This window comes from Manis javanica, chromosome 3, assembly GCF_040802235.1.
Source record: "Manis javanica isolate MJ-LG chromosome 3, MJ_LKY, whole genome shotgun sequence".
Classification (NCBI taxonomy): Eukaryota; Metazoa; Chordata; class Mammalia; order Pholidota; family Manidae; genus Manis; species Manis javanica.
Window position 1 is genome coordinate 208,740,942 of NC_133158.1, and position 24,473 is coordinate 208,765,414.

Sequence of the window (24,473 nt, forward strand, 5' to 3'; positions counted from 1 at the left end):
ACTTGGGATATACAGAGAACAGAGTAATACCCTAAGTTCTAGAAAAATGTCCTCAGCTTCACCTTAATAGTAAATATCTTCAACAACAAAAATGGGACTTACTACTTAAGAACATCTTGTGCAGTCTTCCAGTGCATGAAGGGTGCTACATTTGTCTGGAGAGGTAAAAGGTCCTTTTTGTTCTGTCCACTGAAACCACAAAATATAACCCTAGCAATTTGATTGACCAGATTGGTTTAGGTGTTAAAATGACATGCATACATTCCTGGAGAGTCCTTGATGAATTCTTTCTGCTCTCATCTCCTTTATATCATTTCCAGGCTCCCCGTCTTTGCAGACAGATGGGCTGATGACTGCTATTATCCCGCCTCCCCCTCCCCCCAAGAGCAAGCCCTATGAGGGCAGCCAGAGGAACTCCACAGAGGTAGGGGAACAGCGGCAGGCCCGGGGCCAGAGGGCACCACCCTGGGGAGGCACCACCGAGTCAATTTTCCCATAGATTTGTCACGCTACTTGATTCTTGGTTCATTCCTGAAGCCACAAAGGTTAGGGGAGTTGTCAGTGGGCTGAACCATATGCAAGGAGACCTTTTCATCAGATTGAAGGTAGAGCTTTTCTGTGTACCTCCCTCTGGGTCCAGGTGAGTGAAACAAGGAGTTCTGGTTCCCATTTGAAGAGTATACTTCTTCTGAGTGAGCAACAGTCATTCTGGAGTGGCCCCTGATGGGTTCCCTTTGTTCATTCAGCAGATATTTCATGAGTGCCTACTGTATATGTGCCAAGTGTTGGGGATTTAGTGGTGTCGGTGTATATCTTTAACTCAGAGAGAACAAAGGTATGGATAAACTCAGATCAGTTAGAAGCTAAAGCAGAATGTTGGAGATGTGGTGGAGAAAGCAGAATTTGGAAGGAAGGTAAAACTCATCTCTGCCTTCTGTGTGTCTGCTGCCCCAGATTGCTCCCCCTCTGCCTGTTCGAAGAGAAGCCAAAGCCCCACCCCCTCCACCTCCAAAAGCCCGGAAGTCTGGCGTCCCTTCTGCGGAGCCTGGGTGCCAGTAAGCAGCTTGTCATCTCTCAGAGACTGTGGATGCCCCGGACAGCTGGAGCCTGACGACCAGCCTCAGGGAGGCAGTGTCCGCAGTGGCACGGGGCCCTCCGCTGTCTGCTCTGCTGATCCAGGATGAGGTTCACCAACTCCTGATTCCGTTTTTTCGAAAGCTTCTCTTTGGCAGATGCCCGAGGACGTGCCACATCTCCTCCAGTCCATGTGGAATTCCAGAATTGACCATGTGTGCATTTCTCAAAGAAGAGCTCTTCCTCACCATCATTAAATTTCATCCTCTATCACAGAGCCACTGGGACCTACAAAAATCTGGGGAAGTTCTGTGCTGGTGGTAGAGCTGCCCAGTAACCCACGCCTTGCAGGGATTTCTGCTTTGCTTCTGAAAATCTTTGCTTGAGACTTAGTTTTCTCACACGGACATGCTCTCCCGTAGAGCATATTGGAAGGGACCTACATCAAATTCTTCGGTAGCCAAAATAATCGTATCTTCTTAATGACTCTTGTGTTTCCTTTGAGGAAACAAACATATTTTTAGTGTAGATTGGCTGCTTTAAAGTATGAATGGCTATCATAATTGAAAAAATACAGACTCAGTCTCGAGCCCAGAGCTCTGCATTCCCCTACCCACTCGTGGCACTGGGAAGTTTCCCCTGCCCTCCCCAGGAGTCCTTCACACTGCAGACTAATGGCCCTCACTGCTTGGCAGTATCTCCTTCATGCTACAGACTCCTTTGAAGCTCTTTCTTTTGCACAGTTTCCTATCTGTTCCTTCCTCTGAGCTCAGATCACTGGACATAAGGGACTTAGAAGCCCAGGTCAACAGCTTCTCTTCGGATCCCACTTGGATGGCTCAGCAGCCCCTATCTGCAACCTGATTTTACCCTGGAGAATACAGTGCAATATCCCCTTTGATTATTTATTCCTCTTGTTTGTGGAATTAATTTGATTACATTTTTATGGTACTAATGTCAGTATTCCTTTCAGAAGAAAAAAAATGGGGTGATTTACATGATCCAGTATTCCCTACACATGCATAAATAGCCACGCAATTAAAGACAAGTGTTTTGAACTGAAAGGAACTTGAAGGTCATACAACCAATCCCCTCATTTTATAGATAAAGAAATTGGGGCTGAATACAGAAATCCTTCTACAGAGTCTTACTAATAACTGAGCTTGCTAATTGAGGCAATGCCCAGATAATGCTTACCTCTAGAAAACAACCCTGACAGCGTCTTTAATACCTACCACTAGTTGGAACAGCAGTGGAAATGTCGCAGAACTTCTATAATACTTACGTATTTATGGCAAAGTAGTAAACTTTTTGGCTGGATCTCCTAAGTCAACATGTAGGGAAGCCCCCCCCGGGGGCTCGGCCACAAGCTGGCCTTGTCACCTTTCTTCCTAAGTAGAGAAGGGAGAGAAGGGAGTTTCACCTCTGAGCATTTGGATTGGCTGGTCTGCTGCTTTGTTTTGGTGCCCATTTAGGAGAGACGTATTAATTCATCACCAGTCAGGGAGGTAAAAATCTCTGAGACGTGGCCAGCATTACTTCAGAAATTGGTATGCATGTTTAAAGGGAAAAAGTTATTTTTCACCTCCACCCAGGAAAAACCTACAAGATGATATGATGGAAAGAACCTGGGCTTTGGAAGTAAATCCATTCGGTTTCAGATCATCCGAACTGTGTCGTCATCTATTAACTTTTCAAACTCCCTCAAATTATTTGAAGTTCCCCAAAATGGGGATAATACCTTCCACATAGGAGGTTCCAGTGAGATCGAATATGTGAACCGGCTAGGAGCGCACAAAATGACCCTTCCTTTTGTCTGCCAGGCCTGAGTAAGATCTGGAACTTTCTAAGAGCATTATTGATGTTCCTCTTTTTCCCCCCGAGGTAATTTGGAGTGTGAATGAGGGTTAGTTCTGTCTTTTGGAGTCTCATACATCATTGTTTATGACTAGAGAAAAAGCATGAATAAGAACTGAAGAGGATTTTAAGTGGTAAGAACTCAAGAGAATGGAGAGGGGGAACAGAAAGGTTATGCAGGGCTTACTGGGAGCCTGGCGCAGCTTCTGAGAAGTTGCCTGGCCAGCTGGCTGGCTGGACGGGGTTCCTGTGTCTCCTCCTACTTTTCCAGCTGCCATTAAAATAGAAGGATATAAACTGGGTCACAAAGAAACTGACTCAAGCATGTCCCTTCAGAGCAGTGGAAGCCAGTCCCGCAATCTGTCTTGGTTGGAGGCTGGGAAATCTGAAACACCCGTGCCCAGACACCCTCCCTTTTCTAATGGAACATATTTTCCATGTGATTCCCTTTCCATATTAATGGAAATACTAGGTCTTTCCTGCCTGAAAACAAAGGATTGCAGGTAACATCATCAGTAATGGATTACAGGGGCTTTGGAAGCCGTCTCTTTGGGAAGCTGCTGGGTCCGAAAGAGTCATGTTTGACAAAAGACCATGTCTGTCCTGAAATCAGAGGAAGACTGCAGAGAAATGCCCATGATTACCTCAAGTACGGGGGCGATGAGGGACAGGGAATAAAAAGAGAAAGAATTGGTCTTTATTTTCCTTGATGAGCACCCTAGGATACTGAAAGACATTTGAAAGCAGCCCCAGACGGTCACAACCTTTCTGGATACTGGTTTGTGGATTTTTTTAAAATCCCCTTTTTCCTCTCTGTCCTGGTGACGTGTCTTCCTTTGAGGGTTTTTTTTCCCCCAAGATTTCTTTCATTCAGCACTTACTAAGCTCTCACTGAATGCCAGGCACGGTACTAGACCCTCAGGATGTACCGATTCAATGTGTTTGGTGGAAAGAGGCTGGGTATACAAAGGCTGGTGTGCTGTGGGGTTGGCAAGAGGGAGGTGGTAGAAGAAAGCGCGACCCTAAATACGGCTGCTGGGCCAGGAGTTGCCTCCCCTTCACCTTCACACGTTGATTCGAGAATTGCTGCCATTCTCTCCTGTCTGGAGATCGTGAAAAACTGCAGTCACTGCAGATTCTAAGACAAAATAAGAGGCAAAACAGGAGCTGAGAAAACTTTCTAAGCTGGCAGAGTCCTTCCCCTCTGCTTGCCCCCAGATCATGGGGTGATGTCTTGTTTTAAAATTTAGGCAAAGCTTAAATACAGTTAAGTGCACAAATCTTCAGTTTACAGAGGGATGAAAATTTAAATATGGGCGTACACCCCGTCAGTCCCTCTCAGATCCGGAGGCAGGCACCTGGCACCCAGACGGCTCCCTCACACCCACGCTGTCCTTTGGTAAAAGCTGTTTAGAAGGCCCTTCAAATTTACACCTTCTGTCCTCTCACTTCTCGGGTATAATGAAAAGGGGAGAGAACACCAACCAAGGACGCAGAACAAGACTAAAGATGGTGTACCTTTGGGTAAGTCCATCCGTAGTCAGTCCCCAGGCCTCAGATTTCCTTTTGTGAAAAATATGTATGTATATTTGAGGTTACATGATTTTGAGAATCCTTTCAGCCCTAGCTTTCTTTGATTCTAAGTGAATGAAGAGTCAGAAGGAAACTAACTTTCTGTAAGTTTATGTACAGAAGCCTGTAGCCCCTTGCACCATGACCAAGTAGGATTTTAAAATTAAGTTTGAAAAGGTAAGTTCCTCTTTGGGTGGGTTAAGAGTAGAACCATCAGTTGCAATCTACAAAAAGGACAAAGGTAGTTTTCCTTACAAGGTGATGATTTCAGGCTGATTCTTATAATCCAGCCAAAGCCGGTCTCCAGTATAAGCTGCCCAAACTCATCTCTTAGTCAAATTTTGTGAGTTGTTCATCCAAACTTTGTCAAAGGCTCTGTTGCCCTGATTTTGTTGATTAGTTGGGTTTCAACATGGATAGTTAGGAAGATGGGCATTGGACTAGAAAATTGTGTTCAGATTTGCTGTATTTATTTTTTAAATTAAAATGGAAATGTATTTTAAAGTTTACTGTGCTTAGTTTATTATTTACCTGTATGTTAATGAAAATGAAACCGCTCCTGAACTTCTCCTTTTGACACCTCCTTCATGCCACATCACACCCAGAGTCCCTCTGGCCTCACTCTGGCCTCCTTTAATTACAGGTCTTAACTAGTTTAAACTTGCACTGTGGTGTCAGGAAGGCATCTTCACATGGAAGCAATGAACGCTATAAACCATTTGGTTTTTTCCTCACCTCCACCTGCCGTCATCCATCCCTTTGGCATCTAAGCTAACAGCTGGTGATAACAAATTCAATTATTGCATAGAACAATTCTCAAACTAGGTTGAGCATTAGTGTCACACCTGCGAAGAGGCCACACCCAGGACAATTAAATCAGAAATTCCAAGAGAGGGGAGTGGGACCCAGGCATCCGTATTTCTTTTAAATCTCCCCATCTTCCATGAAGGTCAAGGCTGAGAACCACTACCTTTCAGGAAATAAGAGCTTTAGAAAATTGGTGTTCAAAGTGTGTTTCTTAAATCCCTGTTGGTAGTGTGTTGGGTTAGAGAGAGGGGCAGCTACACTTCAGTCAGAATAGCTCCCTTGTTTTAAGGCCTGGGCTTATGCCTCAGTGTTTTGTTTTTTTAAGAGAACATCCCAGGGCTTTTAAACATTTGCAATCAATTGCTCTTTGGAGCAGTAATGCTCCATTGCCTGTGTACGTAAGAATCACAGGGAAGCTTGTTAAAAATGCAGATGGCTTGTGTCCCAGAGATTCCCAATCCCTAAACTTGGTGAAATCTTAGGGTCCTCATTGAGAAACCCCACTTTGGAGCACCACCGACAATGACAGTGTCTAAATGCTGCTCTGTCAGCCGGCGATGGCTCAGGTTTCCCCGTCACCTCCACGACGCGGTAGCTCCTGAGCCCTGTGCTAAAGCGGTGCACCTGCAAGTCACTCTGCTACTTGACCGCCTGAAGCCCGATGTATTTGAAAACTCATCTCATCAAAGCTACCATACGGTGTGTGTCTTTATTTTGAAAGGCTGCAGACGTTTTTTATTGAAGCTACATTGTTGAGTTAGAGCGTTCTTCAGATTCAGAATGCTTGAAATGTTAACAAAGGGGGTCCTTTTCACTCTCCTTCCCCTTAGTCCTTTGGGCCATTGGAGCATTAAATACCCAACATGTTCACATAAGTCGCGAACCACTGGATGCCGCCCTGAGCCACCAGAATCAGCATCAGGTAGCTGATGGGCACCTTCTTTGAGCCCCACTCGGAGGCCCACAGCGGCTCCAAAGAAATCATCGCAAAGACAAGCTTTGGCAAAGGAAACCTGAGACTCAGACACGAGCTATAATGTAAGTGGGTGTATTGTCTTCTTTTTTAATGTGTTAAGTAATATAAAGGTTGTAAAAGTCTTTCTTTCAAAAAAATAGTTACTGATTGGCAAATGGGAGCCTGCCATCCTGCCCTGTGTACAGTGATGGATGAAATAATGAGGTTTTGCATTGTGTTCCAGGAAGTGGACATGGGTCACATCTCTGCCTGATTTTATTAAAGTGGGAGTGAAGAAATCCTTTGATTCTGTTTTAGAGATTCCATATATGGAGATATTTGGGAAATCCAGCTTCGTGTGGTAGCAAATATTTGTGTTTAAAAGGGAGGGTCTTCTCCCCTATGGGCTCTTTCTGACCCCCGTTCAAACCTCTTAGCATGGCTGCCCTTTTCTGAGCTGAAGAGGGGAGGAAATTTCCATCTGTGTGATTGAAAAAAGAAAAGGAACTATTTCCCTGCTGTGTGACTGTAGGCAGTTTGTTGCTGTGACATCAGGCAAGTGTCTGAAATTTGAGTTTTTTCAAATGGGCTCAGAGTCACTTGGAAGTTAGGAGGGAAAGTGAGAAAGTGTCATCGTGTCTGGGACCCCACAGAGAAACGGTCACTAGTAAACTAAGTTGATTCAAGCCCCGGCTTCCTGTTTCAGCTCCAGTTAAAATAACGAAGCTTCCAAAGCCACTTGCACAGGCTGCCCGTCAGAGGGCAGTGCAGGGGCCTGACCGTGGAACCCGGCAGACGTGGGTGCGTCCCTTACACGCTTGGAGCCCTGGCTTCCTCAGCGTAAAGGGAAGACAGTACCTACTTGCCAAGGACGTTATGAGGGTTAATGAATATAGGTATGCATATATCCTGCACAAAGCCTGGCACTGGCTTTGTGCAGAATGCATGGTGGCAGTGCTGTTCTGAGCAGGGGACAACGGAAGACCTGAGTCCCGTCTTCAGCTCTCTGCACTCGGTAGTGTGTCTCAAGAGAAATACCAAGAAGATAAGGCCCATGAGCACAGTATACATTTTTAGGCCTGGTCCCAAACCTCAGGACGCACTACTTGCTCTGGATTGCTCAGAGAGAGACCACGTGGAACCAGAGGGGGCACGTGACTTGCAGCCCAGCAAGGCCACCTTTTTGCAAGCGCCTCTCAGGTTCTGGGACTGGAGACAATCTGGGCAGGGAACTTCTTTCAAGTGGGAGGAAGCCTTGCCCACGGCTCATCTTGCTCTGCAGACTCTGGAGACGGGCGAAGCTGCAGCCTGTGGAAAACCGGCTGCATTGGCCTTTTTAGCCCCAACCAACGGGAGACTGTTCGCATGGCGGTGGGCTGGTGGTGGAGGAGCTGGGACACCGTGAGCAGGGCCGACCTGCCACTGTCGGCTCTCATGCGCCCTGTAGGTACGCTTGCAGTTCTCTCCTGGGGAGCTTGCAATGTCCCTCCCCCAGCAAACTTCCGAGTTAGAGACCTTAACATTTATGCCACTTTATTCACAACACGGCCCTTCATTATGAAATGTGTGCAACTTAGCATGAGAATTTCTGAAATTCACACACTTGACAGATAATAAATGGGTCACCGATTTCGGTGTCAGAACGACACTTCAGTGTTGTAGGTGCTTCCGGCCCAGTGGGTTTAAATCTTCTTCTGCCCAGTTTCCTCTTCAATCAGACTTTCCTGAAATACATGTGAAGTAACACATATCTCAAGGGTGATATTACACTTGAATTGCATTATGTTTTTGACATTTTAACTTCTAAAATATTGATAGAGAATAGATCCATTTATTTTTGTGTACTAGGAAGTACTAGAGAAATAAAACCATATCTTTTAAAAGTTGCTTAATAAGCATAACATCTACATTAATAGTTTAAGGATAGGATTTGGGGAAGGAGGTGAAGGAAAGTATCAGTTTAACCTAGTTTTTGCCTTGTTCTTTCTTTTTAATGTCATGTTTGCAAAATTTCACTGGTTGCTGTTTTGTTCATCATGTGGTAAGCTGGATTGGAGAAAGGCAGGAAATATAAATCCTGTAGTCTGCCTTTCTTCTGTGTCCTATAGGTATGGAAGTTGAGGTTCAAGGAAGGAAATGAAAACTAGCTCATCTTCCACACATGATGTATTCAGGCTTTTCCTGCCCCTCGGTGTGACTGACAATTAACTGTAATGCCTTCTGACTACTGCGGGTAAACGAGCATGCAGCTCGGAGAACACCAACAAATTCAAAACTCAATTTCTATATTCAGTTCTCTTTATACTTCTTTGTAAAAATCAAAAACCTACATTAGGTTAGTAGATTTCCCTTTTGGGTGGGAATTTGGAGATCACTGTGGTCCAATCTGAAAACTGGAAATCGAGAATATTGCTCTGAAGTATAAATTTACTAGTTTGAAATGTTTATTCCAAAGGGAAAAACATAAATGAATTACGGCACCTTGTTGGTTTCTACATTTCCCACAGAAAACCATGCCCTACCAAAGAACAATTAAGGAATCAGGTGGCGCGGTATGGATTGGGCTAGCCTAGAGTGGAAAAGTCTAGGGCACTTCGTGAATATACCTGAAGAACTGACATGTGGCAGTGGGAAGAAATCTGTCATCCCAAAGAGTAGAGCCATGATTAGGAGATTACAGGGGGTCTATGGTCACAGGAAACTTTGCAATTCTGTTTAAGAGAAAGAAAGGTCCCAACCCTTATACTGTCCAGGTGCTGAATGGGGGTGTGGGCAGTAGTGCGGGCAGGACCCCGGGCCAGGAGGAGCTCAGGCCCTCAGGCAGGTGAGCCCTGGGACAGAGAGGCGGCTGTTCTGGGCGCACACCCTCAGAGGAGGGACCCGGGGCCCGTCCATCTCCACAGCTCCCACTTTTTTCGCTGTGACTCACCAGAGCCCCTCTCAGGTCCCTGAGGGGAGAGCGGGGCTGGTGGATGGAGCATTCGGGGCGCAGAGGTTCTGCCGGCTGACTGACCTCTCTGGCCATCTGAGGAAACAGAATGTGATTCTTGGAGATGAAAAGGAAGCAGTATTTTCCATTTCCACTGAAAACCTTGTGTGGAAAGTGAGGTCCAGGGGACTGTGGGACTGAGGTGGCAGCGGCATGAGGATGGGCCTTGATGAACACCCTCCATGCGGGGTGCCTGTGCAGCCTGGGGGGCGGGGGCAGGAGGCACTAATGGAGACAGTGGCCGCAGCGCAGTAGGAAGCATATCGCACCCCAGCCCTGGCAACAAGGGAGCCCTGAACCTCCAGAGGGGACAGTGCAAAAATCACAAGGGCTTATGGTTTTGAATGGGGTTGGTTTTTATCTTCTAGTCTTCACTGAATGTGTCACAGTTACATGAGAGTTGCTCCACATGTAATTCGGTGGAGAGACCGCAGATTCTGGAGCGTCTTTATTTCAGGCTACATTATGTTCATTACTTTCTCCAAAGAGCTGTCTTTCCATTGAAAACTAAGTGGCTTTCAGTTTCTTTAGCTCACCCACCTTTTAGGGCCTCGTTCATCTCCCATTAACTAGAAAACAAAAGCTATTTCTTATTAATCTGCTTACGGTTTTTGGATCGGCCAGCTCACTGACATGGCCTCTCATGTAATCCTCACAGGGTCCAAAGGACTCTCGTTTCATAAGTAAAACAAGAATTCTGTATTAGTGCTGATTCTAATGATATGAAATCAAACCCAGCATATTTTCTAGCATCTATTTTGCCTCTTGAGTTTGCTGACTCCTCACTCTAGTGGCCTCCAAATTCTTTGCTTAAACGCAAAAAGAAATGATAGGGCATGCACTCTTGATAAGGACACTTATTTATACATTTTAAAAATGTACTGCTGAGCTATGATCACAGATATTTTTAAAAGATGAAATAAGCAAAGAAAATAAAAACCCCACAAAGAATAAAAAACAAAAACATAAGCAGAGTTCTATGATTTTCTTTCCAGAATCATCTTGCAACGGAGACCTTGGCTGCAACTGAGCGCTTGTGCGTCCCTGGCCATCCCGTATACTCCCAGGAGGGTCCGCTACGGCACACTTGCTGCTGTGGTCTCCTGGGATTGCCCCTGCTCTTTGTTTCCTGAGTCCCTGTCTGAATCGAAAGCAGGAATGGGGCCTCACTTGGTACGTGTCTGTCCACCCCAGAATACCTGGGCTGGGTGGAGTCTGGTCAGCGCTGATGGGGCGCACACAGAATGTAAGCACAAACTCAACCGTGTAAGCCACCTCTTATTTTGAAGATGGGAGAGATGTACCTCTTGGAAGGAATCAATCAAATTTTCAACGTTTCTCTTTCCTCCAGGGCGCAGTCCGTAGGACCAGTGTTGGCTGGAGCAGCCCACCACACATATGGTCAGCAGAATGAGTCCAGCTAGAAGTTTCGGAATCCGCTCCATTCTAAGGACCATCAAGGCAACAATCAAAATAGACCCACACTATATGGAGCGAAAGGTAAAGGCCTCTGGTACAAAGCTTAACATTTGTATTGCTAACCCCACACAGGACAGACTGTAGTAGGAGTCATCTACAGTTTTTACGTGCAGACCCTGAAACACACATACCCACTTGCTTGCCTTGAGTTTCCTAGTCACTGGAGACACAGTCAGTACTTTGAACTCACATGCTTCATATTTTTTAGTACTAAGCTAGTCCATATTTATTTTCATTATAGGTATACCTTGGAGATATCACGGGTTAGGTTCCAGACCACTGCAGTAAAGCGTTTATCACAATAAAGTGAGTCAAATTGATTTCTGGTTTCCCACTGCATATAAAAGTTATGTTTCTACTACACTGTCATCTATTAAGTGTGCAATAACATTGGCCAAAAAAAAGTACAAACCTTAACTAAAAAAGTGCTTTTCTGCTAAAAAATAACCCTCACCTGAGCTATCAGAGTCATACTCTCCAATCACAGATCACCCTAACAAATATAATAATGAAACAGTTTGAAATATTGCGAGAATCACCAAATATGATGGAGACTCAAAATGAGCAAATGCTGTTGGGCAAATGGCACCGAGAGACTGGCTCGCACAGGCTTGTCACACACCTTCAATGTGTAAAAAATGCAGTGTCTGTGAAGCTCAGTGAAGCGAAGGGCAATAAAACGAGGTATGCCTGTATTTATTTGGTTCTCCACACCCCATGATTTATCCCTTATTAAGTTTACCTTTTTGCCTTAACATATCCCCACCCACCCACACACACACCTTTATCTCAGTTCTGGAGATAAAGAGAATTGGGCCAGCTGCTTTGAAAAGCAGCTCCTGCTAGGAATCTGGTAAAATGGCTGCACTGTGGCACTAATTACTTTCCTGTCTTCTACGTATTACTGCTGGCAGGACCATCTGTGAGAGTGAGAGAGGGCTCAACACTTTTCAGAGCACCAAGTCCCAGACCAGATGCTTCCCTGGCCAAGGCAGCCTTGAATTATCCAACTGACACGTGGGATTCTCATAGTCTCCAAGTTAATTTTCATTTGAAGGGGAAGAGGCTAAAGATACAATCAAATACTGGTCAATGAGCTGTTGCAGTTCCCCGAAGGCTGGATCTCTGTAGCTGGGGGTGGCAAGGACCGTGAAGGTCAAAGTGTCTTTAGAAACCGTCACACCTGGACTTAGCTTTTTGGGTGTAAAATGCCCTATAGACAGGCAGTAGCATGCTGTCTAAAAGATGTGCTAGAAACACAAAGCGTTTTACCTGTTGAAGAGCAGAGAACCACGAGTCTCAGGTGTCCTTCAGAGTGTGTTGAATATTGTGACTTTTTGTTTTCCTGGCTTCCTTTTTATATGAAACTTTTCCAGGAAACTGAAATCTTTCCTGCTGGTAAATTGTATTGTACGTGGACTGTGGTTTTTGTTTTTTAATAGTAACTTAATTTTCCAGTCCTCACATAAAGTCCTTTAATGGTGTAAGTAATTGGAACACCCACTGGTATATCTGTTAAATGTACTTAAATCTTGGCCATTAAAACCTCAGCTAAGACTTTTATAGCTGAGGCCACAATTCAGAGATTAAAATCTAGGTAGGCTGGATTCTCTTGAGGAAACTGACAGATCTGTTGAGAGTTCAAGGAAAATAGCTGTCTTAGATTATGTGTTGTTAAATGCACACATAAAACTTTCGCAAAGGAAGCCATGTAATAATCATAGAAGTTGAGTCAGGATGCCTAGGAGCTGATCTCAGCTCTTAGATTCCTCATTTGTAAAGGGAGCTGATTTATAAATAAGAATTGATTATTGGCACTATTCCAAGTCCACATAGGACCCTAAAGTAACTCATGTGAGGTTGAAGATTTCCCAGTCTCCTAGTACCAGATTCCCTCCTTGACTTGCTTTGAAAGCCCTCTATGGCATCAAAAATTGAAGGAGAAGCATTGTAGTTAGAATATACTAAGCCCAAGACCATCTAAAACAGACTTGGGGTGACAGTTTGACTCATTTCAGTAGGTGCTTATCAAGTTAAAATATGCTTATCACTGTGCCAGAGGCAGTGGGGACACAAAGGTGAGAAGTAACAGTTACCTGGCAAGTGATAAGACAATTCTCACTCATTAGAACGGTCCTGCAAAGAGATTGTTATCTAAATGTTACAGGTAGATGTTACAACCCAGTGGTGGGCCCTTGGACATTTCATTTCCACAATACAGTATTTAATAAGAGAGGGAGAATCATTACTCCTCATTATTTGGATACATTTGTACCCTAAATTCAGCCTTGAGCTGTAACTCATGACAGTCAAGGATCCCATCTTATTTAAACATGTTACTAAGTCCCTAGCATTTACCCAGCATTTAATAAGTATGTTTGAATGAATGAATGAATGAATGGAAAATAAGACCCATTTAATCTAATTGGCCTAATGCTGCCTCTATTTCTGCATCAAGTATGTTTTATCTGACATACACTTAAACCTTCATGTATAATTAATTGGCTGTAAGGCCTGTTTGTTACATTACTCAAGCAGTAAATTGGGTAGAGGTAACTGGATATTTGTTCATTTTAGAGTTAGGATTGGTACTTTCTCCTCCGGGAAGGATGCTAAACCAATCAGTTATTGTCCAGGGTCCTCTGGAATAGTTACATGTGCAGGGATTTCAGCTTAAAGAGCAATGTTGTCCTACCCGAATTAACTCCCTGCTTTGCCCAGTCACCTCTGTGAAAGGTGTCAGAGCCTCATGAGAGGATCACGAAGGGGCTAAACTTTAAAGTATAATTACAAATATAGGGAAATTAAAAAATAAAACATACGATTGATTTTATTTCATTTAAATTAATTATTTCATTTAGACACTGAACAAAGTGCCCTTCTGCGGTGGAGTGGAATCTCATCTCTGTATAATATAAAGGTAACGAGAGGCTGTTTTTCAACAAGAGTTCATTATGTTTGAACAGTGTTTAAATTGTTCAATTGATTTCCTGTTTGCTGAAAGAGATGTACTTCTCACAGTGCTGCTTAAGCAACTGTGGTCTTTGGTTGGGACTAATTGAGACAGGGACCATGGATGTAGTCAGAGTAGGGTGAGAGCCTCCGGAGGAGGCAGGGCGGGATATTTGCAGTCAAATGTAACTACATGCAAGGAAACCCCCCTACTAAAACTCCATGTTAAACATTGAGCTCTAGAATCATTCTTCAGTGAGATCAGTTAAAGTTCCCCAGATAAAGAAGAGCAGCACATGTTTTATGATGCTAATCATTTGTAACCATGTGTAAGATTCACTTTAGCATGCGAAAAGGCCCAGGCCTATGTGCTGTCGTTCCTCCTTCGGATCTGACAAGGTGATTTTGCAAACTGAGCGACTTACTTAGCCTGCAGACCCAGCTGTAGACGGCATAGTAAAAGGCAGGGAGAATTCCATCTTAAAGATAAGATTGCATTTGAACACCCAGGAAGTTCAAGAGGCAAGATTCTTTAGCAGGTAGACAATACCTCAGCCCACCTTAGGGGCTGGGCATGCAGCCTTTTGATATGCTCCCAGACCAAGGCGCCGGGGTCCCAGAGAGAAATCAAGGCAGGAAATTCCTTACAGTTAATTTTTAATATTCAGGGACCACTTAACAAGTCCCCACCCCTAAGTTTTTTCATGTTCTCGAAAAATCCTCAGCTGCCTATAAAACCCCCTAGACAACGCACCACTACGGACTCTCTTGTCCCCTCCTGGCGTGAGCCGGAACTCTGTCCTTTCACTGTATCTCTAAATAAAAGCCTGTACCTTGCTCTCCTACCTTGACTGTTTGTGAAGCTCATTCTTTGGCTCCGCAAACAAGAACCCGGCATCATAATGATATGGCAGGTAAGACTTCTGACCCTTATTGTCACATTAATCACTTATCTCCGGTGTCAGTTATTTCTGTCAGTTGATATTAAATGTTTGGAAAATGCTTTGAGATCGCTAGATGAACACAGCCACATGGTCTTTTAATTCATTCAGTATGCTTTCTGCCCTCTGTGTCTGCCTGAGTATGTGTTAGGTCACATGAATCACAAGGGCAAAGGCCAAATATGTCTTATTTCCTACAGCAAATATATGATTAATGGGACCTTGGTGTTCAGTATCAAACTCTGAACCTTTTCATCATAGTTCCAAGGAGAGATCAATGAACCACAAAGCTGAATTTTAGTAAATAGGGTTTACATAATTGGATTTTATAGTTGTCACACATTTTTTTCTTAATTTAGTGGTTCCCTGAATTTTAAAGTATGGCTTCAGAAGAAAATGGCTTCATTTTCCGCATTAGAAGAACCACCTCAAAATTAAGAAAATACGTTTTAGCAACCTTGCTGAATGACAGATGCAAACCTCTTTTGCTCTAATGTAAAATCTCAGCAGGAAGAACTCATGGTGAACCCCTGCTGACATACCTACTGGCTATAAAAGGGCTTCAGAGAAATCCTTGCAAAAGGGGCTTTAGAGGGAAAACAATGTAACCACTCTCCGTTGTAGACATGTACCTTCTAATTTTAAAGATAATACTTCCTTGGAGATTTACTACAATTCTTGTGCTTTTCATATATTAAGGGTGATTTAAACCTGACTGATTTACAGTATGAACAACCAATTCATAAGGTGAACAACTGGAGAAAATATTCCAAGACTTGATTTATGGTGGTAACCTTCATAAGAAAATCAATTGACAATACTTTCTTGAATAGAATTTCTTTGAAACTATAAAGAACTAGACTATATTACAGCATAATGTGTATTGCTCTAAATAATTACAAGTACTGCATTTTATCAGTGTAGGTAATCTAGTTAATTTGGGTTTAAAACCTTTTTCTAGCCTGCCCCCACCCCGAATCCAAACAACTGTTATTTTTGGAAGGGTATCTCGCCGCAACCCTCCTTACCCAGAATGACTCAGGAGACACGGGCCCACGCAAGAGACTTTATTATCTAAAAGAGAGAGTGGCTTGGGGAGAGGTGGGGTGGGGAGAGGGGGAGAGAGGGAGAGAGCGCAGGGAGAGCAGGGGACAGAGACAGAGACAAAGGGAGAGAGAGGGCAGCAGAGAGAGAAAGGGACAGAGAGAGAGGGCAGCAACGTGGTGCCTTTTATTGTGGCGGATCCGCTAGGACTGTTGCCTTGGGGGAGGGTCGGGATGTTTAGAGATAAGGCCGGGTAAGCCCAGCAAGCCCCAGGCAAGCCCCGGCATAATTCTCACCGGCTTATGTGCTTGGGACCATGGGGTAAATGAAGGATAAACACTGTAGTCTTACAATTTTCACCTGTGTATTCAGGTATGTTTCATCACTAGGATTAATGGAAGTTTTACTATTTTGAATCTTTCCTCCCTCCTTAAAACTCTCCTAGTTGCCAGGCAAGAATGTTTCAGGGACAGTGTGTTTAACCATCCCAACATCAAGCTAGCTGGGAATGTTCATTAGCTAAAGAGTAACACAGACTGAATTACTGGAAGGCAGTTTTTTCTTTTGTCTAGAATTAATGAAATTTCTTCGCCTTAGCATGGTGGACTTTTAACAAGATGATCACAAAATAACTATGCCTAAAGAAAGCAATTTGCTTTAATGGCACTTCCAAAGAGACTAAGCCACGGTAAGTGTTAATTGCTGCCTTTCCTTTTCTACCCAGATGCTCGTCATCACCACATACCGAAATGCAAGCAAGATGTGGAAAGTGCTGACTTTCAAAATCACAAGAAACTCCTTTTTAACGTTTCATATTGTTTATTGATGTAGTATACATTAGATCCCAAGGCAGGGACACCACATTTAGATCATCCAGGTTCCTCTGCAGCTTTAGGTCATGTCTACAGAGGTCCCCTTAAAGGGAGGAACAACATAGTCTGTCATCACTGAAAATATAGTACAGAGTGAAATGATTTAAATATAATTCAGGCACATATTGATTAAGAAAATAGATATCTCTCAATACAATACTTCTCTGTCTTGGTAAAAATAATAAAGCAAAGAAAATAATTCATTTCTGAAGGTGCTTTCCTTCACCCGTGAAGGTCCAGCCTCCTCCCACCATGCACATGTACCCTTTACTGGCAAGGAAAGCTTTGCATATGTATATATAGAAGAAGCTACGTAAATATTGAAGATGTGTCATTGTCTTGAAGGAGACAAAGTGGTTTTTAATGATTCATTGCCTCAAAGTGATGAGTCTGTAGAAGTCAGAAATAATTGGACACAGCTTACATCCCTGATCTTGGGGTAGGCAGGCATGAGGACATGGGTTATAGTAAGGATGTACTGGCCCTCTGTCTGCAGAACATATAAGTAAAAGAACCATAGGTGCTGATTAATTGATAGTACATCTTGGACCCACCAAATGCCTTAATTTTTTATTTAAGTTTTTTGGTGTCTGTGATCAAACTGTCAGTTAAAATCCCCTCATTCCTCACTATAGGGTTTTAGCTGCAATTACATTCTGTTGATCTCCAAAAGATAACTTTGCCATATGTATATTCACATTTTAAAGTTTTGATTTCAGTAGATTGGGATTTGATGCCTATTTTTATGCTGGCCCTGATTAAACTATTTGGCATTTGGTTTGAGAATTAATAATGTGCCTTAGTTTTTTGGTATTAAAATATCTTCCTATACTTGTTTTGATTGTAAGAGGGGGAAACTTAGGCTAGTAGAGTACACTGATAAGATCACTTGGTCTGACACGGGGTGGACTTGCTTAAAATGAAATTCTAAGGAACGGTCATTTAGAAGTCATAGCTCCAGGTAAATTCTACCTTCATCTGGAGAGTCTCCCCGTAACTTCAGCTGACAGTGACGCACAGCGACGCCTCCCCTTCCCCTCTATCTCAGTCCGTAAGAATGGAGGCTTTCTTTAATCTAGCTACTGTTCTGTTCTCAAAAATAAACATTATAAAAATGAACCTGAAAAGAGAGCCTGGGGGATCTGATCTCACCGTATTCATACAGTGTGAGATATTTAAAGGAGGGGAGGCATCACTAAAGCTATTTATAAACCTGAACAACCCTTTCAAAATTTTCATGAAGTTTAACAATTTAAATATCCATACTGCATCTAGAGATTCAATAAATATAATTGCATATGTTGTGCTTTTCATAAATTAAACTCCTCAAATGCACTTCAAGCCAAGATGGTATTTCCACATCATACGTATATAAAAGCAAATATAATTGGTATTGTTCCTGGTCACGAAGCCAGGAAAATCCCTCTACTCCACTCACAGGGCTGCAGTGTAATCTAGCATCCCTACTCTATTAAATGAGTGCTTGTCTGTTAAAATCAGAATGTGGAAAAAAGTTACTTTTTTCCCTTATGCACTGCTGAGAAGAAGCATGATCCTCTAAAATTTTTTGTTTGAATTCCCGTGCAGTGTTACTTTTTCTAGACAACTGAGTGGGTGGAGAAAGGAAAGTGATAAAGAAAGCATTTTTCTTCGTGGGCATCTTGCTCCAGCCCTAAAAGTCTCATCTGACACTTTGTGACATATGTAGTGGTGTCAGCATCTCCTCAAATATAGCGCCTTTCACGTTGGAACCTCTCAGATTGGCTTCTTGAAGATCACAGCCAGACAGATCGCAATTCTGTAAGGCAAAACAATACTCGTGTAACTATGGCGACGCAAGGTCTTCTCTGTTTCCTCTCAAAATGATTCCCGGGGTATATCAGGTAACTGGTCCTATATAATAAAACTCAATTATTTCTGGAAAACTTCTGTTTTAGAAGAAAGTCAGATTTTCTTCTCTATTTGTTCTCTTCAGTGATGCTCAGGCTGACTACCACAAACAGATGTCAGTGAGGCTGGAGAGGAGGCAGGGCTCTTCTCCTCCTGAGTTTTAGAACCAGTCATTTAGAATCCAGAGTGGGCTCCAGTGTGGTAAGCGTCACCTGAACAATTTTGCCACAACCCTGAACCACACTGGTAAGCACATGCCAGGGTCGGGGGGAAACTATTTTAAGACATCTTCTAGAAAGGGATTCTACTTAATAATTAAATTGTGTGATAGATGTTTCCATTCCCCGACCCTAACACGTCCATAGGAGGGAATTGCCCTTTTATACCATAAAATTATGTGTACAATTCGAGTTTTAGTTAAGTGTACTTAACAGCCACCACCACAATTGGGAATTACTTTTTTACTTCTCTTGAGATCACAGAAGACAGTGGTTAGAGAGAAGAGTGACTGCATATATAACCTTTTAGGACACAATGCAAGCAGCTGCCCCCCAGCAGTCAACCTGATTAGTCTTTGCAATCAGTTGGATAGTGGGAGGCTTCTGCTGTTTAACGTTACACTGAGTAGGTGGTAATGAAAACCAAGGAAAAACCTCACCAACTTGGATGACAGAAATAACAAAAAGTAACTGTCCTTATAATAGGTTTATATCTTCAGCTTTAGGCTGATTCTTAAGGTGCCTGCTACTCTGCTGCTACAAGCTATCAAGAGAACAAGGCATAAACATAAAAAAAAAAATCAACAGCAAATTAAATTTTGCCATACTATTCTCTACAATCCAATCTATGCCAGATTTTCTTGTATAGGGCTGTACTGTTTAATATGCTACCACCAGCCACATGTGGCTATTTACATTTAAATGATTAAAATGAAATAAAATTTTAAAATCCTTTTCACAGTTACACGAGCTATATTTCAAGTGCTCAGCAGCCCTGTGTGGCTGGTGGCCACTGGTCACTGTACTGAACAGATACAGAACATACCAAGTGGTGCACAATGTGCTGTGGACAGACCTACCCAGAGCTATCCAGTCTCTTGGCTAAAATCGCAGGGCAGACAACATAGAGAATACAGCTGTGGTGAAAAAGTATCTCAAGTTTAGATTCAAAAAGAACATGAAGCCAATTTAGAATAGGCTTTTTCTGAACCTTATTTCCAGCCCGGCTATCATTTAAATTTCTCTAGTAGTTCAAGAAACAATCTGGCCCCACCCCACTTAATTCTCTTTGGAATTAAAAGTCAACACAACCAATTAGATTAACAAAGCATTTGCCAAACTTATCTACTTGAGAGAGACTCAGGGGAAAGAAGAGAAATGAAATCAACTTAGACCGAAAGTCAGAGCAATCTTCAAACCAGAAACTGGCATCTGTGACTTAGGTAACTTTATCCTGCTATGAAATTCAAATTTGTTTAAACAAGCCCTTGAAAGGAAAACACCCCCCCAACTGTGCTGGCATGTTACCTGGCAGTTTTTACCAGCCAACTACTTTGTTTATAATTTCAATAAATTTTGCATGAGTTAATTAACAAAAACCCTTTAAACGTTGGTGTCTTACCTCTAAATCAGTTCCTGCCAGAGTTGCTCCTCTGAGGTTACAGTTCTTCAACTTTGCATTTTTTAAAGTAGCAACTCTCAGGTTAATTCCTGTCATCTGACTTCCTTCCATATCCACACCTTTCAGATTAGCACCTACAGTGAACATATTTAGGGAGCAGTTGAACTTAAAAATGTTTATAGTCATTTACCTTGAAAAAAACCACAAGATGAGTGATGACAGGCTCCTTCAGTTCTTGGCAATGACTCTGTGAACTATAAATCTCCCAACCAACTTCCATATATAAAGAGCTCATTGTTAATGATTTGTTTGCTTATACTATGAATTAAGAATGTTCTCAGGGAGGAACTCAACTCAGTCTTATGATAATTAGTACTTTTATAATATGCCTCCTTAAGTTTATGACAAAGGAAGTAAGTACTCTATATTCTGAATAAACAAATAAATGAAGTGACAGTTCACAGACAGGACAAAGCAATAAGGACTTCATAAATAAAACATTAGATATAAAAATGACAAAAACCACCAGGCTTTGTGCAAACTGGAATTCTTAGTTTTGATAAGTATATGAATATGCTGTTCTAGTTGAAAGTTTAAGACGTTGTTTCATTCTCCAACTAAAGCCTCATTAACTACTAGAGGCTTGATTTCCCCTGTGTTCTCAATGTCAGTTAGCACAGGACTGAGACCATGACAGGACTTACCCTTTGCACATTTTCCAAGTATGATAACAAAATAAATCTGTCCCCCTGTAGTTATCATGTATAATTACTTTGGTGACTTATCATAATCATTATTTTGCTAGGCTTTTTATTTAATGGTATGTTTTCACTGGAGGAAAGGTAATTATAGATAGTATCTCACCTTCTAAATTGGCTTTAAGGCCAGAAGGATCTTCAAAATTACACAGTTTTAGGGAGGCCCCTTCTGCATTAGAACAGAGCATCTTGACTCCCTGGAGATTTGCACACTGGCAAAGAAAAAAGTCCATGTTTAAGGTTCAGAATTTTGCTTAGAAAAGAAATAGCTGGTTCAGTTTAAAAAAAAAGAGAGAGAGAGAGAAAGGGAAAAAGCTAAATTGATATACTCACAAGTATTTTCTGTTTAAAATATTTTTCCAGTTGAACTCATAAGAACTGAGAACTGTTTTTAAAACATCATTCTTTTAAAATAACTGTTTTAAAAGAAACAGGCAAATGAACAACAGCATGCCCACTCTACATGAAACATAACAATAGATAAAGAAGCTGGGGAGTCAAACTGTGACATCCCAATTTCGGTTTTTTATAAACAGCCTGGTGCATAACAAGAGGATAGCTGAGATGTGTGGGTAAAGAAGGCATAGACTGGTTAGGGGTATGGACTCTCCCTTATTGCTGTAGCAATCAGTCCGTGAAATCCTTGATGTTCGCTCATGCTGTTACAACCTTCATTTCAAAGGTCAGAACACTGAGACCAGCAATTAAAGGCATCATCTGGTTACAAAATGCTAAGCAGCTGTTAGTTTGTCTTTCCATACCAACCACTGCTTTACAACATTGTCAGCCTTGAGCGAGCAAATCAAAGTGCAAAATGTGAAGAGTAAAATCATGAAAATATGTGTTAGAATTTCAAATTATGTTAATTCACCTCCAAGGATTCAGTGCTATCGTATCTGAACTCTGACAATTCCTAGATAAGGCAGGAAGCTATCTATAAAGTTGACATTAACATTAGACCTTCACAAATTGTGACCATCAAAGCAGATGACAAACGTAAAAGTGTTTCAAAAATTGTAAGGCACTATATAGACGATAACTGTTGTTATAATTAGAACAGTGGAGAAATCTAAGATCTTAAAGCTGATAAAGTTATGTTATAGCTTTACTGGTTGAGAAAAATTCTTGTTTCATAAGTGCAATTTCACTCACCCTACAGTCAATTCTAGTGAAAAGGGCATTAGCTATAGCTCATTTCCAAGCATAGATAACTGACACACGCACGCACGTTCCCATCTACACCTGTGCGTTACAACAAGGTAGTACAGAAACTCAGACTGGCAGATAGGATAATGAGGACCTGGAAGGACCAAAATAACCAAGGAAGGCTGGATTTGAGGTAATAAAACAAGACAGGAAGCTGATGTGTGAAAATTAAAAGCCTGTGGCTCTCTCTGCAATGCTCCCAGGCAAAATAGACTAAGTATTATCAAAAGTTCCTAAGATAGTTATGCAAGTACTGCTCTGTACTCAAGGCTGTACAATGAAATCTCACAAAGAAACAAATACGTAAGAAATCAATGAGGTTTTCTATCTTTGACCACAGAAAGCATTTCACCCTCTATTCATCAGTGAAGCAGGTCACCAGCACTGACATTTCAGAACTCAGCTACTAAGCAGGTCAGGCCCGCAGCTCTGGGTTGTGCTGTCTTTCTGTGTCAAGGGGCAGCAGGTTTTGATGAAAGCAGTGAGGTTATTACTGTCAGTTTACAAGTTTGATAATGGTATCAACATTATGTTTTCAAAATGGCCCTAACCTTTAAGAGAAAAACTAAATAAATATTTACAGATGAAATAATGAGTCACTTCAAAATAATCTATGGAGCAGTATAGACAAAACAGTTTATGTGTTGATATTTGTTGAAGCTCAGCAACAGAGGTACAAGGGGAATTCATTATACTATTCTATTTTTGTGTATGTTTCACATTTTCCAAATAAAAATGTCATTTAAAAAAGGAAATAAGGAAAAGAAAACACATGCTATAGACTCTAGTTCCAACTTCTCTAATAAATTAGCCTCTGGGGCTTGGGCAAGTCTCTAGGTTTCAGTTTCTCAGCCTGTAAAATAACAGGGTCGTACTTGATGATTACCAAGGTCCTCCAGCTCTTACCATTCTGTAAGGCTTGGACTGGGAGTATGCAATGGAAACGTTAACAGCTGATGATTATACTGGCTTCTCTGCAGCAGGCTGAAGTCCGTATTGGCAGACAGGGCATGTAGAAGAAACACTCTAAAGCGAGCTGACAGAATAGCCAGTGCGGCACAGACATGGACTGCTTAGCAGAGATAGCAACTGTGTTCACCTTGGCAGACAGCAGAATTGGATGATTCCTATGGAAAAGTTTCACAGCCCATGAGGGATAAACTAGGTGAGAAGTTCAACAAGAGGAGTGGAACCACTAGGTGCATCTCGTGGGGCAGGGTGCTTAGCACACGTCATTTTTTGCAGACACTGCAATAGATACGCCTATTCGCCAGCAGTCATCTTCAAATGCCAAGGACAATTAGCAGCCTCCACACTCTGGGCAGTAACTCTTCAACATGAGTCATTTTTAGCATTAATAATTAAGTTTATCACCACTTACAGATAAGAAAATTGGGGTTCTGGTTCACAATCAACGATACCATAATTAAACAGAACTCAAACTCAGTTGTATTGAATGATCCAGTCTGTCTTTTTTACCTTTTTTTGTTCTTAACAAAACCAACCAAGCTTCCTCTTGACTTTCACTATTTAAAGCTCAGTCCTTCAAACCTTTTCTTCATCCTCTTGGTCTTTTGCTTATTTTGCTACTATTTGAACCTTCATCATAAGAAGGAACAAGGAGACTGAAAAGACTGGAAATATGTATTGGCAGATTTTGTTATGAGATCTGATAAAAGCTTTATGGAAAAAGAGATTGCAACTAAGAAATAAAACCAGAATTAAAAAATTCAATAAACATTTAAAGACACATTAGACCAGATGGACTTAATAGATACATACAGAACATTCCATCCAAAAACAGCAGAAGACATATTCTTTTCAAGTATGCATGGAACATTCTCCAGGACAGATCACATGGTGGCCACAAAGCAAGTCTCAGTAAATTTAAGAAGACTGAATTCACATCAAGCACCTTTTCTGACCATAGCATATAAAGTTAAAAATCAATTACAAGGAAAAAAATATTAGTTACATGGAAAAAACACAAACACATGGAGGCTGAACAGCATGCTACTAAACAACCACTGGGTCAATGAAGAAATTAAAGAGGAAATAAAAAAACATCTAGAGAAAAATGTGGAAATGGAAACACAACTAGTTCATAATCTTTGGAATGCAGCAAAAGGGAGCAATTGTAAGAGGAATATTTATAGCATTACAGGTCTACCTCAAGAAACAAGAAAAATCCCAAAGAAGCAATCTAATGTTACACCTAAAGGATCTAGAAAAAGACCAAATAAAGCCCAAAGTTAGTAGAAGGAAGGAAATAACAAAGATTGGAGTGGAAATAAATGAAATAGGACTAAAAAAAGCAATAATCAATGGAACTAAGAGCTGGTTCTATGAAAAGAAACAAAATTCATAAATCTTTAGCCAAACTCAAAGAAAAGAAAGGACTCAAATAAAATCAGAAATGAAAGAGAAGTTATAACTGATATCACAGAAATTCAAAGG

At 41.8% G+C, this 24,473-nt stretch overlaps 3 protein-coding genes and 1 long non-coding RNA gene across 13 annotated transcripts in view; 2 read left to right on the forward strand and 2 right to left on the reverse strand.

The window, feature by feature from the left end:
• Positions 1 to 2,029, forward strand: part of DOCK5 (dedicator of cytokinesis 5) — a 182,342-nt gene extending 180,313 nt beyond the window's left edge. For all 7 annotated transcript variants that reach the window (XM_073232694.1, XM_073232692.1, XM_073232693.1 and 4 more), the window contains 2 exons: positions 321 to 424; positions 955 to 2,029. In XM_073232694.1, coding sequence (XP_073088795.1) covers positions 321 to 424; positions 955 to 1,059 — 209 coding nt within the window. In that variant the 3' untranslated portion in view covers positions 1,060 to 2,029. The remainder of the gene's footprint in view (positions 1 to 320; positions 425 to 954) is intronic.
• A 4,119-nt stretch (positions 2,030 to 6,148) lies between these two features.
• LOC118973591 (uncharacterized) lies at positions 6,149 to 10,732 on the forward strand. 2 transcript variants are annotated; one of them, XR_005063017.2, is made up of 3 exons: positions 6,149 to 6,348; positions 10,250 to 10,427; positions 10,606 to 10,732. It is a non-coding gene; the product is annotated as an uncharacterized lncRNA (long non-coding RNA). The 2 variants fall into 2 exon arrangements; XR_012129654.1 differs by lacking the exon at positions 6,149 to 6,348 and adding an exon at positions 6,497 to 7,712.
• GNRH1 (gonadotropin releasing hormone 1) lies at positions 7,732 to 13,049 on the reverse strand. 2 transcript variants are annotated; one of them, XM_017673503.3, is made up of 4 exons: positions 12,006 to 13,049; positions 10,559 to 10,700; positions 9,195 to 9,290; positions 7,732 to 7,989 (listed from the first exon to the last, which is right to left on the reverse strand). In XM_017673503.3, exons 2-4 carry the CDS (start codon positions 10,697 to 10,699, stop codon positions 7,948 to 7,950), a joined length of 279 nt encoding a protein of 92 aa, XP_017528992.3. In that variant the 5' UTR covers position 10,700; positions 12,006 to 13,049; the 3' UTR covers positions 7,732 to 7,947. The 2 variants fall into 2 exon arrangements, with proteins under 2 accessions (XP_017528992.3, XP_017528991.3); XM_017673502.3 differs by lacking the exon at positions 12,006 to 13,049 and having other exon boundaries at positions 10,559 to 10,711.
• A 3,420-nt stretch (positions 13,050 to 16,469) lies between these two features.
• The window catches only part of KCTD9 (potassium channel tetramerization domain containing 9), a 32,378-nt gene continuing 24,374 nt past the window's right edge, over positions 16,470 to 24,473 (reverse strand). For both annotated transcript variants that reach the window (XM_017673501.3, XM_017673500.3), the window contains 3 exons: positions 20,917 to 21,022; positions 20,053 to 20,186; positions 16,470 to 18,340 (listed from right to left, as the gene is read on the reverse strand). In XM_017673501.3, coding sequence (XP_017528990.1) covers positions 18,224 to 18,340; positions 20,053 to 20,186; positions 20,917 to 21,022 — 357 coding nt within the window. In that variant the 3' untranslated portion in view covers positions 16,470 to 18,223. The remainder of the gene's footprint in view (positions 18,341 to 20,052; positions 20,187 to 20,916; positions 21,023 to 24,473) is intronic.

Excerpts from the sequence above, each read along its gene's own strand:
- GNRH1 (XM_017673502.3), bottom strand. The coding sequence starts at position 10,711 with ATGGTCCTTAGAATGGAGCGGATTCCGAAACTTCTAGCTGGACTCATT. Across the intron at positions 9,291-10,558 it reads TGATTGATTCCTTCCAAGAG|ATGGCCAGAGAGGTCAGTCA; the intron begins GTACATCTCTCC and ends CTGTTTCCTCAG. Across the intron at positions 7,990-9,194 it reads GGGACCTGAGAGGGGCTCTG|GAAAGTCTGATTGAAGAGGA; the intron begins GTGAGTCACAGC and ends CATGTATTTCAG.